Below are 21066 nucleotides of genomic sequence, written 5' to 3'. Positions count from 1 at the left end.
GAGAGAGAGATGAAGGAAGGAAGGGAGGGAGGAAGGGAGGGAGGGAGGGAGGGAAGGAAGAAAAGAAACACCAGGGGCTTTAGACAGGCTTCCTCAATGCCAAATGACCTTCTGATGTGTGGTTTAATCAGGACAAATGGGCCCTTCCTGCAGGGACCTGGTCCTGACATTAGCTCGCTTCTTTGCTGAGCTCCTTTTACGAAAGGCCCAGGCAGTGAGCCTTCGAGAACTAATGGCCGACTTTATAACAGAAGCAGGAGGCAGAGAAACGTCTTAAAGAAGGGAGGCGGTAAAGATGGGGAATGTGGACCTTCTCGGGGGTCCTGCCCACAGGGCTGTCCTTCCATCTGACACCCTGGCAAAGCCACATGTTGCGTCTCCTGGTGGGCCTGGGTTAAGAGACCCCTAAGCAGGAGAAAAGCATCCATCTACAGTGGGGCAGCGGAACTTACCTCCATCCGTCGTGGAGAAGCTCTGTGGAAACAAAAGCAGGGCAGAGCGTTACTGCGCATGCGGGGTGTCGTCCCTCAGCCCGCAGCCTCTCCTTCCCAGGCCCAGGCTCAGAATGTGACTGTGGCAGGCGAACCCCATGCTCTCTTTTCTTCTGGGCAATTATCCACAAAACTAAGGGAATTGTTAAGGTTTATCATCCCCAACTTTTGTTTATGTTTGGGGTACTGGGATGGAACCCAAGGGCACATTACATCCTCAGCCCTTTTTATTTTTTATCACGAGACAGGGTCTCACTAAGTGGCCTAGGCTGGCCTTGAACTCGAAGTCCTCCTGCCACAGCCTCCTGAATCTCTGGGTTTACAGGCATGTGCCACCACGCCCCACTCCATCCCCACCTTAGACCAAATTTCGATCAATTCATTATCATATGGATTTTATTAATGATCTAGAAAATATCCTGGGTTGTGCTGAAGAAGTGATACTAGAAAATCTCATCTTAAAATCCATGTCATTAGTTTGGTTGTCTCTCACTGAGGTACTGCGGAAACAGGAGGGACAGCATGGAGGGAAGGTCCTGAGATACTCAGGGCCCAGCGGCCTTCTGGATTCGCTGCTCTTTTCTACACAACGTCATTTGTTCTTATGTACAGTTAGATTTCACTCTGTATTTGAAATTCATGTCCATTTGATAACAGTACTGCCTCTGGCCCTTTTATAAAGGAGAGACTCCATAAGCAAAGCCCCAGGGAGAGTGTTTCATCTGCTGAGCAGGAATTGGTTTTAGAGTTCTGGAGTCCAATAGGGGAAGATTTTAAGGCATTCGGCAGAAAAAGATATGGACAGCAGGTCGACGGGGTTAATTCATGACTCTCTTCAAGGCCTCCCAGCAGACCACGTGGTCCACGCCCAAAGACAGGCAGGCCACTCAGCTTTAGGGATGGCATGTGATCCTCACCCCCTTGTCCCTCATTTCGCAGAGTGTGTGGCTCTGACTTTTCAACACCCACTGGCCTCTTTGGTGACACCTTCCTAGGGCTTGCTTCCCCATGGACAGGACTTAGAGAAATCATATTTGGTTTCTTCACCTTCTGAAAGTCCTTGAAGGATTTTTCTGTCTCTTTTAGCTTCTCCAGGATGATTTGCTCTTTGGCAGATATCTGGGATTCTTCACTTTCGAGCGCTTGGATTTCCTGCTCCAGCCTGGAAGACAAACAAACAGAGGACAAGTTGCTTTATTGTCCTGCCGTCCACGGACAAGAGAGCAGCTCCGTCCTTCCTGTGGGGGGACGTGGACCTTCCTAGCAGTCTTTACATTATGCTGAGGAGCCAGGCCAAGGTTTTCTATTACAGAGTGCCCTCTGTTTCCAGTTTTGCCACTGGGTAGCTATTGGTTAAAGGAACACAACCCAGGGCTACCACCACAAGTTCAAAGTCATTACTGTGCAATGTGCTTTGGTAGCTCCCCTCCAGCCCAACTCCTGGGCATGCTTCTTATTTGTAGATGGACAATGTTTACTAGTACAGAGCATAATATCTGAAGGAAGTAGCTTCATATTCTAGTGATTTCAAAATAACTGCCCTGCTCTCAGGATGGCCAAAAGGTGAAGGGTCAGTCTTGCTCAAAGGAAATAACACTGTTAAGAAATGGCTGGTGCCCAAAACCCATGGAAGCCTGCTGTCCTTTCCCTTAGTGGTACGGCTTTTATTGCCAAAAAGAAGGAAGATGGAAGGGACAGATGTAACTGGCCCCCTACGCTTCTGGAACTTTCCTTGTTTTTCATGCAGCCTCCTATATATTTTCCAAAAGGGAAATTTCAGCACTTCCAGGAGACTCTGAGAATATTACAGAAGAGCAGCTACAGCCATGATTTGGGGGAAGTCTCAGCAACCGTGTTCTTCCAGTGAAACGATAAGAATAATCATTAGCTTTTAGTGAGAACTTATTCTGTGCCAAGAGCTAAGGAAGCACATGGGCTACTTTATTTGACCTTCCCAATGACCCTATGAGTAGAGAATCCCATTTTGCATATGAGATCAATAAGGCTTGGCAGGATTAAGTAACCAGTTTGTTGATACAGAGCCTTGACCCAAGGACATGAGCCAGGAAATCCAATTCCAGCTCTGCTCCTAACCACTATGCCAAACTCCTGCCACATGGGTTCTCTGGTGTCTCACGAAGTCCCTGCCTAGTTAAACACTGCATATATTGTCATGTGAGGGTGTGCTGTGAGGCAGCAATGTCCTTGGGGGTAGTGAGGGAGATGTTCCTCTGCCTAAAGGATTCCAGACTGCTGCGCCTCTTGAATTCATTGGTCTGAATTCATTCTTTGGTTCATTTGTTCATTCATTCATTCATTCATTCATTCATTCATTCATTCATCCATCCATCCATCCATCCATCCAACCACTCACTTGTCCACTTCTGCTTCTGGCCCTTCCCCTTGCTGTGCAGGAAGCTTTGCTACAGAGGCCATCCTGCCTGTATGAATCCTCTCCCTTGCTCTCCCCTTCTTCCATCTTCCTTGGGAACTGACTACCAATTAGATTTAGAACTAAAGAGTGAGATCTTTTAGAGAGGTATGGATAGGCATGGCTTTGTTTAGGAACATGCTGTGCCCCTTGGAGAAATTTTCTTTATTGTTTTTGTTTTTTGGTGGTGCTGGGCGGGGGCGGGGGGATGGAACCCAGGGTCTTGTGAATGCTAGGCAAGCACTCTACCACTTGAGCTATATCCCCGCAGGCTCCTTGGAGAACTTTTCTGTGTCCTTCTTGGGTGTCAAAAAAAGGAACACTGGAAGGAGGAGACTTTGTAGCAATTACTTCAGGTTATGACCATAAACCTTAAGTCTGAAGGCTCCTCCTCCAAATGAACATAATGCAAATACATTCATCATTTCATTGAGAGTAAAAGTGGAAGTCTTGCAACAATTCATAAGGCCGTATATTACGCAGCCTCCCAGGATCCACTGGGCCCCCACTCTCACCAACATGCCTATTCCTCTTCAGCCTGTACTCAAAAATGGCTACTATCTGTTCACTCATATGGACCCTCTGTTCCCCTCCTCCAGGAAACTTGTCTCAAACCCTAGCCATTCTTGAAGTCTAAGTTCAGATGGCCCTGTGCCTCCTGAGGTTCTCAGAGATTCACCCCAAGAAAGTAATGTCACCCTCCTTTGAATGTTTCTCAGAGTATTATTTTGGTTTATCAGGTACATAATTTTTTTTAATGAAATCTATTGTATATTAGAGCATGGTTTTCAACTGAGGTGGCTTTGTCCCCTAGAGGAGATGTGGCAATGTCTAGAGATATTTTGGTTGCCCATAACTCAAGAGGAGTAGGACTGTCGTTACTGGCATCTAATGAGAAGCCAGGGATGCTGCTAAATATCCTGCCATTCACAGGACAGCCCCCCACAAGGAAGGATTACCTAGCCCCCCAACAGTAACTACATTATTAACTTCCCCATCTATACTACAATACACCAAGGGGAGATCACACTCTGTATGCATGTGTCAAATGAATAAAAAAGAAGCCAAACCAAATTACACAAAGGTATGGCCTAGCCAGGACAAGACTGTGGGAATTTCTGAGATAGGGTGAATCTTCAGCAAGCTGGAGAGGCCAGGGTGTGGGCTGAGATGCACACTGAATCTAGAGGCGGGAGGAGCCTGTACACAGAGGTATAACACTCTACACAGAGGTATAACACTCCTTTGCTATTCCGAATGTTCAGCAAAATCTTCTACACACGTCTGTGTGAACTATTTTGAAGAGAACCTAGAAAAGGGATGTGAGTGTTGAACAGGGAGAATACAAGACAATCAAAGACCCATAAATTGGCCTAATTCAATGGGTGGAGCAGCCCTAAGCTAGAGGTCCCCTGAACAGCCTGGATGACACTACTGCAGGTGAATTCTGAGCAGGTTTTATTGAAATCTCAAAGGGCAGAGCACTTCAACAAACATTTGGGATGTGCAGGTTAGATTATTCTCAAAAATATTCCTTCTCTTCCCCTGTGCCTCTTTGGGAAAAGTACATATTTCCCTGATTCACTGATGCTAGCCTCATGGTGGGGGACACATTTCCCTCTTGACTTTGGGCTCAGCCACGTGACTTGCTGTAGCCAATGAGATGATAGCAGACATGACCCAGAGGCTTGGCTGGGCTTTCCAAGTTTGACCCCTTGTACCTTTTACTAGCACCAAGAAAAGACCTTCTCTGGGCCACTGCTACCTCTTCAGCCCAGGCCTCAAAAAGAACACACATGGAGCAGACCTGAGCTCAGGCAAGTGCAGGCAGGACTGACCATAAGTCAGCCACTTGGCAGAGCCCAGCATGGATCAGCAAACACCCAGCCTGCTCAAAGAAGTGTCAGCAAGAACAAATGACTTTCAGTTTAAGCCAATGAACTTAAGGGAGTTTGTTATATAGCATTATTATGGTAACCATTCACTGAGACAGGACAAATGTGTGTATGTATATTCCAATGATATATATCAATCATATGTATAATATGTGTGTGTTTTTATAGCATGTGCATATTTATATGCCCAATAACATCTGAAGCTACAAGATTAGAAAGAACATAAACTACCCTGTTCCCCTACTCCCTAATCCTCAGAGAAATCTGGAAGGAAACAGGGCACTCCTTCATGAGGATCAGGACTGAGAAAACAGGAAAATATCAGTGGTAGTTGATTCCGGGTAATAGGATTATAGATGATCTTAGTTTTGTTTTTATAATTTTCACAGCGAAAAATTCACATACTACTTAACTAATCAGTTGTTTCACTTACACAAAAATACCTCCTGAGGCCTCATCCTGAGAGCTTCTCTGTTGGAAGTGAAGAGGTTAAATGGCACCCCCTAACATCTATTTAAATTTAAAACTAACATTTACTGAGCTTATTTGGCTGCTGTACAGAACTGCAGAGGATTCTAAAACAAACAAGAGACAGTTAAAAATGGCTGACCAAAAAAAAAAAAAAAAATGGCTGTCTCCAAGTAACTCACTTCCGGTGCGACAGCCCCAAGTGGTTAAGACTTCCCTGGGACCCGATGCCCACTGGCTGGCCTCCCTGCCGCCACAGCCTGCCCTGCCCTATGGGTTTCAGGGCACTGGGCTATACAGTTCAGGCACTAAAGATTTGGGTCGTGATACTGTGCTGCGTAACTGAGAAGGAAGGAGGGGGTGAAACCAAACCCTGGTGATAACAACTGAGTTTCGCCCTAAAGGGGATGACTGAGGGAAACAGGCCGCCTATGCAAGTCTCAGGAGGTCAGATCCAAGGAGCAGATTTTCCTACAAATGCACAGGTGGCCTTGGGCCAGGGTCTGGGAGCTCTGGATAGCCCAGACCATGATGTTTCTCAGGAAAATTGAGTCTTGGGGGTTAATAACTGTCATCCCAGCCGGGCTGGACATGCTGCTGCCCGATAGTTTCATGTCTGAAACCTAATGCAGTCTTCTCTGGAGGTGCCAAATAGATATGGCCGAGCTAAAAATAAAGAACGGGCAGGAAGTGTAATTTATACGTAAGGTTAATGCAGGCTCTGTGGCCTGTGACAGGTGTACCAACAGTCTCTGACCGGCTGTGCTCAGTTTCTTCTGAGCAAAGAGTAGATTGTAATAAACTGTAAGGAAAGGTGACATACTGCAGCTGCGGAGGTTTAATTTACTGGAGATGAGTTTTCCGTCGGGGTCAAATGGTCTTATAAAACATCCCTAACCGCCACAGAACATTGTCACAGGAAAAATTCAAAGGGCTTCTGGCTCCATTGTTCTCTATTCAAAACTTATTCTCATATTCATCCACTTTATGCCAACACTTTCTTTGCACCAGACTCTGCAGAGCATCAGGGACAGAGAGAAAAATCAAACACAGTCACATAAACACATAAATTACACTACAACCCAAAAAGATGGTACCAGGGAAGAATGATGAGTTGTGGAATCGTCAGTTCTGCCTAGACCCATGTGGGAGAAACTCCAAGTAGTGTGCCCTGTATCTCTTCTCCCCTTTTTTTTTACACTAACAGAATCCATATTTTGCTGGGGATGGCAATGAGCCCAGCTTCTTCTGAAGATAAAGACAGCCATGGCACAGAGCTGCCTAATGAGCTAAAAGTAAAATTATTAGGAGGGATTACTGAGAAAGCTCTATAAAGAAAGGAAGAGTTTATGTAAGTGGCAAGAACCTTTGCTCTTTCCTTTCTTCCTGCCTGCTGCAGGGACCTCATGCTAAAGAGATGTATTAGTTTCTAGTTGCTGCTATAACACTCACCACAAAATTGAATATATTATGTTACACTTGTGCAAGTCAGTCTGACATGGGGTCACTAGGCTACAGTGAAGGGGTTGGCAGAGTTTTGTCCCTTTCTGGAGGCTCTCAGAGAAAGTCACTTCCTTGCCTTTTTTCCAGATCCCTGAGGCCATTCACACTCCTTACCTCAGTCTTCTTCCATCTTTGAAGCCAGCATGCTGCATCTCTTTGAGCATTCTTCTATTGTCACCTCACCCTCTGACATTCCTGTTCTGCCTCCCTTCTCTACTTCTAAAGATTCCTGTTATTACAACAGGCTCGTCCAGACAACCCAGGATAATCATCTCCATTTATTTACTTAACAGTACTGAGGATTGAACTCAGGACCTTGCACATGTTAAGCAAGCAATCTACTACAGAGCTATGTCCCCAGCCCTTCATCTCCCTATTTTAAAGTCAGCTATTTCGAAACTTTGCTATGGTTTGAATGTGGTTTGAGTACATCCCCCAAAGTTTCATGAGCTAGAAGCTTGGCTCTCAGTGTGGCAATGTTGAAGCGGTGAGACCTTTAAGAGGTGGAGCCTAGTAGAAAGTGGTTAGGTCACTGGGGGAACTGCCCTCAAAAGAGATTAATGTAGTTTTCAAGGGATTGCAGTTAGTTCCTGCAAGAGCAGGTTGTTATAAAAAGAGCAAAATGGCCCATGAATCCCTTTTGCTTCTTCTCTTATCATGGGATCTCTGTTTCTTGCACTTTCTGTCACATGATGCAATCTACCATGATGTGATATAGCTAAGGAGGCTCTCACCAGAGGCTGAACTGATGGAGTTGCCTGATGATAGACTTTCAGCCTCCAAAACTGTGAGCTAAATAAACCTCATTTTTTTCCGTAAAGTGTCCAGTCTCATGGATTTTCTTATAGCAACAGAAAGCATACTAATACAAACCATAATTCCCCCCTGCCATGTAACTTAACAGTTTTGGGGTCTAGAATACAAACATCTCTGGAGGTCCACCATTCTTTCTATCATAAGGAATACGGTGCTAGAAGCAGAAGAGTCATCTTGTGCCTTCAGAGGATGGTAAGGATGGCTGGATGTGCAAAAAGAGAGAAACTACCTGGGTCCCAGATGGTATAATGGAGCAACTATACCACCTCTGGAGTATCTGGCCCCAGATTTCTTATTATGAGTTTAAGCCACTGTTGTGATCACAACTGAATGCAACTTCCAACTGACACCAGGTGGTAAGAAAAACCTTGACTGAGTAGGTGATACATTAGCTAGTTTTGAAGGATGCCTTCGCCAGGTGGAAATGAAAAGAGAGAGAGTAGCATGGTCCATGGCTCCAAATATCCTATGTCCCTACTTTCACCCAGGAGCATGTGGCCTTGAGTGGCCTTGTCAGCCACACCGTGCTCTAGTTTTGTGGCTCAGCATAGGCCTCGGAGAGGCCCCAGTACCCCTGTCCTCCTTCCCAATGGCTCATCTTGTGCTTTCCTTTTGCTGTGCCTTGCCTAGACCCCATAAAACGGGTCTTCAAGACTTGGCTGAGAAGCAAACTTCCCTGAAGGTCCAAATGAAGACAAGAGGAGGTAGGCAAGGCTGGCTGGTGAGATGCTGGGCCAGGATTCTCCCTGCTTCCCTAACCCTTTGCTATTGTCCTCTCACCTACAAGAATCAATAATTTTTTTTTTTTTTTTGGTCTGGGGTCTTTCTGTTGAATCCAAAAGAGTACAGTCTCATACAAACTCGGCTTGGACAGGTTTTTGCCTGTAATCTCAGCTGGGCTTCACTTCAGTGACAATGTTTATAACGCCAACAGTTCTAATATTGTTTTTGTTTTATAGGTAGTGAAATGTGTGATAATAATTACAACAATGAAGATCCTTGGCCCTGTTTTAAGTGCCATACACATTATGATTCTTAATCTTCACAGTGTCCTATGAAGAGAGAGAATCTTCAACTCCCATTATACAGACGAAGGGTCTCAGACTCAGGCAGGTCACTGACTTGCCCTGGGTCACAGACATGATGACAGGCCAGGATCTGGACCCTGGGGTTCTGGCTGGAGAAACAAAAATTTTTGTCACAACTCTTGACCACCTCCCAGGTCACTTCCTCTTGACTTCTCATTCCCACAAGAAGGCACAGAGCAATACAACATGCTTTCCAGGCTCACCAGACCACAGAGGGTCAAACTGGGTGCTACAGTTTGGATCCTGAATGTCCCCCAAATGCCATGTGTCCCCAGCCCACGGTGCCATTGGGAGGCTGCAGAACTTTCAGGAGGTAGGATCTAGTGGAAGGAAGTTAGGACCTGGTGGGTGTGCCCTTGGAGAGGAGACTGGGACCCTGGCACCTCCTCTTTCTCTCTCTTTGCCTCCTGGCAGCTACAGGTAGCAGTTTCTTCCCCAGATGCTCCCTGCCATGATGTTCTGGCTCGTCCAGGTCCAAAATCAACACAGCTGACCATGGATTGAAACTCCTAAAACTCTGAACCAATAAATAAGCCTTCTCTCCTTGAGGGCTGATTATCTCAGGTACTTTGTCAGTACTCAGGTACTATGCACAATGACAGAAAGCTGACCCACACACTGGGAATGGAAGTCACTTCACCTAAAGGCTCCTCATAATATGAAGTCCATGAACTGTACCCTACCAAACAGGGATCTTACCTATGCTTAAAATCCTCCATGCAGTAGCTAAGTAGCAGAGTGCATGCCTAAAATGTGCCAAGCTCCAGTACCGCCAAACAAAAACAAACAACAACAACAACAAAAACCCAAATCCTCCATGCCTATGGTGTACGCCACCTCCCAGGGAAACCCATTCCCTCTCTGGACTGCACTGATCATCAGAATGTTCACTTACAGACTTGGCCAAGTTTGTCTCCCTCCTGCTTTCACTATTTGTCTGAGTTGTCTCCCTGGGAAGTGTTGAGATGGAGGTAAGTGCACACCATGATTTGTCAGAGCTCCACTCTGGAAAATGGGAAGATCTATGGCAAATGGAACCCATCCTTCATGGCAGAGCACAGATAGGAATTGAGGCTCAGGAGTCGGATAGAAACAGTAGGCAAAGTCAAAGAGAAAAGGTGGAAAGACGGGGGGGGGGGGGGGTGCGTGGATTTCCAAGTTCCCTCTTGGAGGAAACTCAGCACCAACTATGCACAAGCAATACCAGAGAAATGTTCATAAAATCCCCGGACCCTTGGTATATTCCCAAGCAAGCAACTCTTCACCATGGTGCTGTATCCCAGTCCCCAAGCCCAGCATTTTCCTGATGAGCCTTTGCACCCTTCCCACCATGGTTAAGGAATACAAGGCAGGTCTACCCCACCCTTGGCCAAACGGCCTGCTGTGTAGTTGACATGAATTTGAATCTCAGAAAATACTTCCTGAATACAAGGAGGTGCTGACGGAGCTGAAGGTGCTTAATTCAAACCTCTTCTCTTTTCTTGAACTGCAATTTCCCGGTTGAGCAATCAAGTGGGGTGCCTGTCTGACCCATTTGCCAAAACAAGAATCTCAGGAAGATGCTCAGAGGAGAGGAAAGTCCCGGCTTTGTATTTAGCATAAGAATGCAGAGGAGACTGTTGGTCATTCCATGTCCATCTGCCCTTTCTTTCACAGCCATGCAACTAACTGTACAGCTGAGCCAGGTGCACTGCCCCACAGAAGAAAGTTCACATTTCCCAGGATCCTTTGCAGCTGCAGGTAGCTTGTTCTGGCCAAAAGGATGTAGGTGAAAGTGTTGTAGGGCAGCTTCTAGAATCTTTCTTAGCCTTATTTTCTTCAGCCCTTCCTTTACCCTTCTTCTTGAAATGCATATGTGTGCATTGTGGAGTTCCAACTCCCACCTTGAACCCTATAACAAGGACCAATCCTTATAGAAACAGAAAGGGACAAGTTGAAAGAAAGTTGAGTCCCTGAGGAATTCAGAGAGCAATGCTACCAGACAGCTTTGGCTCAGTACCCGTGGATTTTTACTGGAGGCAGAAATAAACAATGGGTTTAAGCATTCTGGGTCTCTGTCACCTGCTTCTACATCAAATCCTAATTAATACAAGACTCTTGCCACATACTGCACATATTGTTGAATTTTGAATGAGTATTCCTAAGGAGTCTGCTGAGAATCTGGGGCCACAGCTAGTCACAGCCCAGAGTCTTATCAGTAACTCAGCAGAAGGGGAAAAAAATCAGCCATTGCAAGGCTTGGAATTAATTACTGCTAATCAATCTTTGTAAATGGGGCTTGGCTCCAACTGTGCTTTGTCCTTTCCCTCAGCCCCCCAAATCCTTGCTGCATCCAAAGCCTTAGTAGGGAAGTTTCGACTCACTGCACAATTATAATCATCCATGTCTTAGCATCTCTTTGGTGCGCTGTGTGTCAGTCAGGCTCCAAGAGCCTTTGCCAGCTGAATTATATCAGGAAGAGCCAAGGTGTGGTTATCTATGCATTTTAAAAACCACTGCAGCCTTGCAGTGCAACCAACCAATCACCCTGCATGTAAGATCTAACCACACGGAGCTCACCCATGACCCTGAAGTTCCAGTTACATGGTGGAAACAGAAGCCAGAAAATATGTAGTTCGGACGTGAGGGTAGAGACAGAAGCGAAGGTGGTGAGCAGTTAGGAGTTTCACCTGCCTAGGTTTTCCCCCACCCTTTCCTTGGGAGAACAACATCCAGCTTCTTTGCTGGGGTGGGGCGGGGAATCTCTCTAGGATTCCTACTAGATTTGGTGAAACGACTGATCAGAGAGTTCATATCCTTGGCCAAGGAGTGGCAATCTATCTAACCCAAGCCAACTAGTCACTTGCCCAGAAATCTGGGGCTTGAGTCAAGGGCAAACTGCTCCTACAAAAGGACTCTGAAGACATTGTCCCTTTAGTACCTGCTGCTTGGATCTCCAGACCAGCCTGAGACCTGATGCCAGGGAGTCTCTTCATTCCATTCTAAGATTGTTAAGCCTCCTTTTTTACGGCTTTCGCTGCCTCTATCTTAATATCAGTTTCTATATTCCAGTTAGAGCACTTGGAAAAATACTCTTTGTTTTCGCACTAGTGGACGCTACGATATCCCTTTTCCACCTTTCGGGAAGATGGTACATTTGTTTCTATGGCAGTCCCCAAATATTTTCATTGTGACTCAATTCATAAGGAAACAGCTTCCTTTTATTTAGAGGAGTGTATCTGGAGTCACGGCAGATTGTTTGACACTTTATAATGAAAAATTGTCTGTGGCCCTTAAATAAACAGAGGATTTCCACTTCTCCTTGTGAAAGAACAGGACCTCCCTGACTGCAAGGTGACTGTGGAAATTCAAACTCTTTTCATCATTTTTTTTTTTTCCCCACATCATCCCTGAGACAGAAACATGGATGAGAAGATAAAGTCCCTTTAATAGGTATAGCTCCTGTCCTTTCCCTGTTCAGAAACTCCTAGTGACTTCCTATCACCTCCTTCCCAAATCCAACCAGACTTCCCAGGCTGGATGCTCACGGCTCCACATTCTGCTCCAACCCTGTTCCAGCCAGACACTGTCCTCTGCTGAAACTGACTGCTGGGGACAAAAGCCAAGGAGCACCTCCCTGCTCCCAACTGAACTTGCTGGAAACAATCATAGAAGCCCAGGTTGACTTGTGACACTTTAGTAATGTGCTCCTCAAGTTCCTCCAACCGGATTGATTCCCCTTTTCTAAATCTTCATAGCATGTTGAGCCTTTTAGGCACCAGGTGCCTTGAATTGAGCTAAAACCCTAAGCGTCTTCCCAGTCCTACCGGTCCCAAGTGGACACTTGCTGAGAGCTAGGACTACATATTCTATCACTGTACCTCATGTTCTGCCCTGTGCAGACAGATGCTCAGTTTACTGAGTAAATGGAAGGCAAGGGGAACACACACATATACTTTTACAGTGTTTGATAGTAAAACTGACTTGGAGATGGTGATATTAAACATATATATATATATATATATATATATATATATATATATATATATATATTTAAGTCTTGGCATGGTTTCACTACTTTCCCCTCTATTTTTTTTTTAATTTTTCTCTTTTTTTGGTACCAGGGATTGAACCCAGGGGTGCTTAACCACAAGGCCACACATCCCAAGCCCTTTTTTAAAATTTTTAAATTTAGAGATAGAGTCTCACTGAATTGCTTAGGGCCTCACTAAGTTACTGAGGCTGGCTTTGAACCCGTGATCCTCCTGCCTCAGCCTCCTGAGTCATCGGGATTATAGGCGTGTGCCACCATGCCTGGCTTACATTCCCCTCTGAATAACAAATTTATATCCAGCTATTGAGGGAAGAAAAAGAACGTCAATATCAGATTGATTTATATCTCCATCTCAGTATGTAACTGGAACTTAGAAGCACTTTTTGTTACTGATTGTGACGCTATCCAGTTGAACCCCAGAGAAGTATAAGTGAAAACCTGTTTCCCTTTAAGTTTTCTTCAGCCCACGGAGGCCAGCCTTTCTCCCCTCTTCTAAGTGTTTCTTCCATCTGGACTCCCATGGCTCCCACCCTCAGAGCATGTGCATGTTGATTTCTGCTTCAGGAAATCATTTCCAAGCGGGAGCTGAGTTTTGATTTCTTGGGTGTAATCCTTACTTGAGTCTGTTTCATCAGAAATAAAGAGTTTTGATTACAGGAAAGTGGAATGATCTCCTTTTGAAGCCCTGCTTTTCTCAGTGATTTATTTAAGCTTTGGTTTCCTCCCAACTGTCTCTTTTTCCAGGAAGAGAGGAAGTCCTGTCCAGCCTCACCTTCTTACCTCCAGCCTCTCACTTGGACTTTCCCGTTGGAGGTCAATGCTGCCACCTGTGCCCTGGGCCAGGTCCCTTTGGGATGACATTCTATCAATCATCCCCTCTCCCCTGTGTCTTCAACCTCTCTCCAAGATGTCTCCTTTCAATAGTCAAAAAAAAAAAAAAAAAAATTCTCTCCACACTAAAAATAGGCAAACTTCTCTTGACCCCGCATCCTGTTCTAATGACTACCGGATCATACTTCCCAGATTCCTCCAAGGGCAGTCACTGCCTGCTGCCTCAACATCTCATGTCCTCAGCCTTGTGTCCCCTGGATCCCCTGTTGTTTTATCTACTCTTGATAAATCCCATGACATCCTAACTGATGCCAGGTAATCTCTAACCCTCTGCAGTGTGACTATCTGAATTCTTCCATTTTATTTTTTCATTCACGTATTTGCTGGAGATGGAACTCAGGAGCTCTGAACTACACCCCACAACCCCAACTTCTTCACCTTTAAATACTCTGTTGACAGCTGGGTACGTTGGCACACACCTGAAATCCCAGCAGCTCGGGAGGCTAACACAGGAGTTCAAAGCTAGCCTCAGCAACGGTGAGGTGCAAAGCAACTTAGTGAGACCCTGTCTCTAAATAAAATACAAAATGCTGGGGATGTGGCTCAGTTCAATCTCCGGTACTCCCCCCTCCAAAAAAAAATACACTGTTGACATTCTTCTTCCCCTGTGGAGGCCAGGATGCTATAGTCTGTTTTTGTTAGGCAAGCACTCTACCAACTGAGCTATATCCCCAAAGATGCTATATTCTTGATATGAGTCCCTCTTATTTTTTTTAAGTGTTTATTTCTTTCATTGCTCTTGTTGGTTCAATGGTCTAGTTGGTTTACTGTACAACACCTGAAGCCTAGTTAATCAGGTCCAGCCTTATGCTGTAATTCCTAATGAAGTCCGACATCTACCCAACCACCTCCACCTCCAGCATCTCTCCTGAATTCTAGCTTTGATGTACATTTCCATTTTTTAATCCCTCCCTGTCCCTATGGATCTCAGGTGTCTCAAACCCACCATATGCAAGCAAGACCAAGCTCACTGTTCTCCATAAAGCTGTTCCTCCTCTGGTACTCTTGAGCTTAGTGGCTGCTACCAATGCCAGTCATTCTATCAATCATATAACCAGGATGTTATGCTGACCTCTGACCTGCCCCCCTCCAGCAATCATTACACATTTGCAGCTTGAATTCTAATTCTAATGGAAGTGTATTCCAATAAACTCATTATGAGTTGAAAATATCATGAGACAAAAATGCATTTAGGGGCTGGGGATATGCAGAGCGCTTGCCTAGCATTCACAAGGACCTGGGTTCAATCCCCAGCACCACACACACACACACACACACACACACACACACACAAATATATATATATATATATATATATATATATATATATATATATATATATATATATATATATATATATATATTTAATGCACCTAATCTGCCACATTCCCGCCACGTTTTAGCAACACAGTACACAGCAGAGTATGGGCTGTTTCCTCTCACAATCATGGTTGATAGGAACACGTCTTGCTGCCACAGCCCAGCATGGAGAGATCTTACCACCTATCACTAGCCTGGAAAAGATCAAATTCAAGTTTAAAGTGTGGTTTCTACTGAATATGTATTGCTTTGTACCATCAGAAAGCTGAAAAATTCTAAGTAGGCATCATAAAGTTAGGCACGTTCTACATATCTTATGAGCCACCAAGTCTTGCTGATTTGACTTACAAATCTCACACCTGCTCCTCTCCAGCCCTGGTACAGGCTCTCTCCTTCTTTCCCGTAAATGCAACGACCCTCCCAACAATCTCTCTGCCTCTCACCAGGCTCATCTCCCTCAAATCCAGACTGTGCCTGGACACAATGGTGATGATGGCCTGTGGAAACCCCACAGGGCCTTCTGCCCCTTCACAAGACACACACTCCCAGCCTCCTGGGAGGATGGATCCCTGCACACAGAAGGTCCTTTTTTTTTTTTTCCACTCAGTGCCTTAGCTCTGAACACACCTTTGCCTCAATTGACCTTGATCTCTCCCATCGCCTTTCCCTGGGTAAACAGGATGTATTCTTTAAGAATTTGCTCTGGGGGCTAGGATTGTGGCTCAGCAGTTGAGTGCTCGCCTAGCATGGGTGGGACCCTGTTCGATCCTCAGCACCACATAAAAATAAAGGCATTGTGTTGTGTACATCTACACCTAAAAAAATTAAAATAAAAATATTTAAAAAAAAAGAATTTGCTGTGGTCTAGTAACCGAAAGCTCCATCCCCATCCCCAGTGACAATCAATGACAATTTAAGGTCTATTGCTTTGCTAGCAAAGGAGAAACACAGGGGACTCCTGTCCCAAAGGGTATTTTAACTCTCCAGATCAGGGACAGGGGGTTTTAAAGGAACTTCAAGGGTTATATTCCAGGTGTGCTCTGGTAGGGGGTCCCTGGGCACCCTGGCGGCTGGCTGTTAGGATTCACTTGTTAATTTGGGAGAGATTCACTTCCCAGATCTTCTGCAGGCATCTCCTTCCAGTAGTGGGTGTGTTCATTCAAGGGCAAATAACTAGGGGAAGAAAAGATTGCACTGTCTCCCTAATCTTGTTAGGGAGGAGGGAAGGGAGAAGAGAGGGAAAAAACTTTTTTTTTTTTTTTTAAATAAGCCTTAAACTCTGCACACGCCTGTGATCTCAGCAGCTCGGGAGGCTAAGGCAGGAGGATCCCAGCCTCGGCAAAAATAAGGCACTAAGCAACTGAGTGAGACCTCATCTCTAAATAAAATACAAAATATAGCTGGGGATGTGGCTTAGTAGTCGAGTGCCTCAGAGTTCAATCCCCAGTCTCTCTCTCTCTCTCTCTCTCTCTCTCTCTCTCTCTCTCTGTCTCTCTCTCTTGACTCTCTCTCTCTCTCTCTCTCTCTCTCTCTGTCTCTCTCTCTCTCTCTCTCTCTCTCACACACACACACACACACACACACACACACACATACACCAAAAAAAAAAAAAGGCCTTAGAGCAATGAGGTTATATTTAGAAGGTGAAAGGACCACTGTTCCAGGCTCATCTCTTTCTGGAAGTCTTCTTGGTGCCTTTCTTATTTGCTGTCTTATCTTGGGGACATATTTCTATCTGCAAATTTATCCCAGTGTATCTTAAAAAAAATTTTTTTTTTTTTTTAGTTGTAGATGGACACATCCCTTTATTATGTATGTGATACTGGGGATCAAATCCAGTGCCTCAAGTGTGCTAGGCAAATTCTCTACCACGGAGCCACACCCCGTCCCATATCCCATTGTATTTTAATCACTGGTTTATGGAATTGAAGCTCTCACTCAAGCTCGTCAACACTGACAGTAAGTGCCATGTCTTCTCTTTCTTTGACTATGGCTTCTAGCATCTAGCTACCTTGGCTGGAATGAGGAACTGGCTCATTAAAATTTCTCAAATGGGCTAAGGATATAGCTCAGTTGGTAAAGTGCTTGCCTTGCACCACAAAAATACATAAATAAAATAAAATGAAGGTAATGAAGGTATTGTGTCCACCTACAACTAAAAAAGATTTTTTAAAAAAGTTTCCAATAAATGTCAGCTAAGCAAATGAATGTTTCAGTGAACGCATAAATAGTTTCTCAACTGGAGGTAGCTTCAAGACAGATTCATTGGCTCAATTTCTTCAGTAGAAAATGATTTCTTAAAAGAACAAATTCAAAGTAACAGCAACTCTGGACTCTGGACTCAGTATAACAACTGATTTGAAAGAAACTTGTTGCTGGGCATGGTGGTGCACACCTCCGGACCCAGTGACCCAGGAGGCTAAGGCAGAAGGATCACAAATTCAAAGCCAGACTCAGCAACTTAGTGAGACCCTAAGCTCCTTAGTGAGACCCTGTCTCAAAATAAACAAAAATGGCTGGGGATGTGGCTCAGTGGTTAAGCAACCCTGGGTTCAATACCCAGTAACCACCCCCCATCAAAAAAAAAAAAAAATCAACTTTTCTTATTTGCCTTCTCTGAGATAAGGTAATTTAGAAGGCAACAAATACCCCCAATATACAATTTCATTGGATTCCAGGCGTGCATGGCTGTGTGTATATGTAATTGCTATTGTTATTCATTCTATTCATTCGGGAGCTCACCTAAATAAGACAAGAGGTGGAAGACATCCAGATACTCAGGAATTGGGTCAGAACAATGTGGAGACTCCTGGCCTTTACTCTGTTCCACCCTGTGATTCTCGTTGAGTTCACCCCTTCATGCAGGAAGCATGGGGCTTCCATATCAGATTTTGAAATTTGTTTACGGGGTGCATCCCTCTCTGTTTCCTCATTGTTTTTACCTAAACCCAGCATTCTGTGACAGCTTTCTGATGAGTAAGGCTAATTCCCATTAGCTCTCTGTGCGTGCATGTACCCCCAGATGGCTCAGTCACAGCTCTTATAATTGCCCAAAGTGGCAATTACCAACATATTTTTGCTTGCTGTCTGTACTAGAGGTTACTCGTTGCTTTCAAGATGCTTGAGTTAGCAACTCAATGAGTCATTCATTGAAAAAGATTATTTCATGTCCCACAAAATTCAGGGTAAAAATAGCTAACATTTACTGAGCATTTACCAGGAGCCAGACAATGTGCTAGTTTATAAGCATTATTCACTCCTCTGCACTCCTCACAATAACTACTACAATAATCTACTCTTGACAGATGAAGAACTTGAGGTCAAGGAAGGTCGTGCCACATATGACCCACCACTAGTACTTGGTGGCAAAGACTGGGAAACCGACTGCCAGATGGTGCTGCCTCCTTCCTGCACATGAAACCGCTCTGACACCAGAAGTTTTCAGTATTTCCTTTTTTGGGGAGGGTGGGGGTTGGACAGGGACAGAATTTTCTTTTCCAACATCTTGATCAAACAGAGGTGCTGTGGTTTAGCAGAGAACTGACTAGAAGCTCCACCCACACCATCTCCCACCTCAGCTGGCAAGAGAACACGGGGCTCCAGGAAAGGAAGCCAGCATCTCAGGTATGGCTGTGGCTCCTGCAACGCCAGAGCTCACGTCTACTGCAGGACCCGGGTTCTGAAAGGGAGCGTTTTCTCCTGCCGCCACCCGCTCTGTGGGTTTCCATGAGCTGCTCAATAGGCTACTGAAGAACCAACAGCCCTTGTGACCTGTGAGCCCTGGAGGGGAGGATTTTTCCATCTGGAAGGTACAAATGACAGCTTAACTGTACCTGGGACCCAGACTCAGAAGGAGGTTGGAGGCAGGGCCTATGGCAGGGCCTGGAGGCTTGGTGAAGCTAAAGGATTATCCCTGAAGGAAACTCCATCCTGGGTTTTGGTTCTGTTTTTTTTTTTTCCTTTTTCCTATCTGTGTTTTCCATGTTTGACATTACCAGGTGACAAGTCCTTTTCAGAGGAGAAATGTGTCGCCCCACTGGGATAATTCCAAAGTTATTCTCAGAGTTCCTGCTCAGGAGAGATCAAGCCAATCAGGAAGCTCCTCAGCAGGGGCTCAGCCCAGCCGATTGTTTCCTCTTGGGTGCTTCCTGCTATTGTTCTGGGTGGTGTTCTCAGAGGCCTGGCTGCTCAGCCTGTCCCTTCCTCTCCCCAGAGTGGAGGGCTGCCACCCAGCTGTGGGTCAAGGTCTACCAGGCTCAGAGATTGGGAACCTAGCAGGGAGACCAGGGCCTGGAGTGACCAGGGAAGAAGCCACAGCACTTAAAATGCTTGGGAAGCCCGGGTCTCTGGTCTCTGTGAACTTGAAGGAGAAGTCTGAAGTGTTCTGGGCCATTTAGTAATATTTATCAAGCAAGTGTTGAGCTAGAGACAGAGAGTGGTGCCCGGTCTCTCATTTGGGAAACTCATCACCAGATGAAGGAAGAAAAGTATGTAATCAATTATAACATGGGACTCAGGCCAGGCGTGGTGGCACATTTCTATAATCTCGGAGACTCAGGAGGCTGAGGCAGGAGGACTGCAAGTTCGAGGCTAGTCTCAGCAACTTGGCAAGACCCTTAGCAACTTAGAGAGACCCTGTCTCAAAATAAAAAATAATAAGGATGGGGAAGATAACTCAGTGGTAAACACCCCAGCCTGGGATTGAACCCATCTCCAGTGCCAAAAGGAAGAGAAAGGACTCAGTGAAGTTCTCATGGGAAGTCCCGTGGGATGGGAAGAAAAAGCATCCAGTGTTCACTAACTCGGCTTAGGGAATGGGCCCGGCAGGATTTCAGGAGCTTGACACTTTTCTGTAAGATCTTGAAGGATAAGACAAACCATTGACACGTTTGGAAGGCATGTCTGGCCAGGTGACAGCATGGATGACAGGCTCTGAGTCAGAATGTGCAAGAAGGGTCCTAATGAGTGAGGAGGATCTGGGAAGGAATGAGGACAGGAATGTACTCATGATGGGGAGGGTCAGGTCCCCTATGTGATGGCTCATGAATGCCGACCTAAGGAGTCTGATCCTAAAGGCAACAGGAAGCCATCTGAGTTTCCTGTTAGTTCATTTTAAAGGAGTAAGGGAATCAGCTACCTTCTAGAAAGACTATGTCTGGGAGGAGAATGGATTTGGATGTGTAAGAGAGGCACAGAAAGCATAAAGACCAATTAGAAGTTGTCCAGGCAAGAGACGGTAAAGCCACACATAGCCTGGTCTACAGTGGGGAGCTAGAAGGTTCCATTTATTGATGTTGACATTATAATACCTTTGTGGATTTTCTAAGTCAATCTTTTGTCAGTGGTGTGGTCCCAAAGGCTGGGCTGAAAAAAATTAAACAATAATAAATTGCGAAACTATAATCAAAAGAAAAAAGATGAGGTTGCCCAGTAGTTAGAATTTGCATGAGGTTAGAGAGACCCCAGGATTTCTCTCCTCCCCATCTCACCCACCTCTCACCTTCCCTGGCAGCCCACCTGCCTAAGGCACACGAGGCTCCTATTCTTGAAGAAAAGGTATTTCTGCTCCCATGGGTAGTCTATGGTAAAGTTTTGGCCAGGGCATGAACTTGAACCTCAAGCCCTAATAAAGGACTGAAAGTGTCTCAAACCCATGAGTCCCACTGCAAGGGCAACCTGCCCCAGCTTCAAGGGCTATATCACTGGCTACAGGCGGAGATGGTTTGGAGGAACAGACTCCAGGATTATTATGGGGTCTGGCAATTGCTAAGACTTCTCTTCCTTAGAGTCAGGAGGCTACATCAGCATCCGGTGCTACACATTGCAACCCTGAACTGTTGGTTTCCCCTTAGCACAAGCAACAAAGCCGCTCTCTCATTCCCCTGCCATTTTTTTTTTAAATTTTTAATTTACACCAATTCTTAAGATCAAGTAGTGTTATCTTTTTTTTTTTTAGTTTTCGGCGGACACAGCATCTTTGTGTGTGGTGCTGAGGATCGAATCCAGGCCTCACGCATGCCAGGCGAGCACGCTACCGCTTGAGCCACATCCCCAGCCCCCCCTGCCATTCTTTCACAATAAGACATTCTGTCTTTAAAATGTCAGTCACAGCTGGATATAATCCCAGCAA

At 45.3% G+C, this 21066-nt stretch overlaps 1 protein-coding gene across 4 annotated transcripts in view; it reads right to left on the bottom strand.

Moving 5' to 3' along the window:
• Palm2akap2 (PALM2 and AKAP2 fusion) overlaps positions 1–21066 on the bottom strand; it is a 457555-nt gene that overhangs the window by 210838 nt on the left and 225651 nt on the right. For all 4 annotated transcript variants that reach the window (XM_040286143.2, XM_021729378.3, XM_021729379.3 and 1 more), the window contains 2 exons: positions 1539–1653; positions 453–474 (listed from right to left, as the gene is read on the bottom strand). In XM_040286143.2, coding sequence (XP_040142077.2) covers positions 453–474; positions 1539–1653 — 137 coding nt within the window. The remainder of the gene's footprint in view (positions 1–452; positions 475–1538; positions 1654–21066) is intronic.

Source organism: Ictidomys tridecemlineatus, chromosome 4, assembly GCF_052094955.1.
Source record: "Ictidomys tridecemlineatus isolate mIctTri1 chromosome 4, mIctTri1.hap1, whole genome shotgun sequence".
In the NCBI taxonomy this organism is placed as follows: Eukaryota; Metazoa; Chordata; class Mammalia; order Rodentia; family Sciuridae; genus Ictidomys; species Ictidomys tridecemlineatus.
This window is presented reverse-complemented; position numbering and strand designations above follow the sequence as displayed.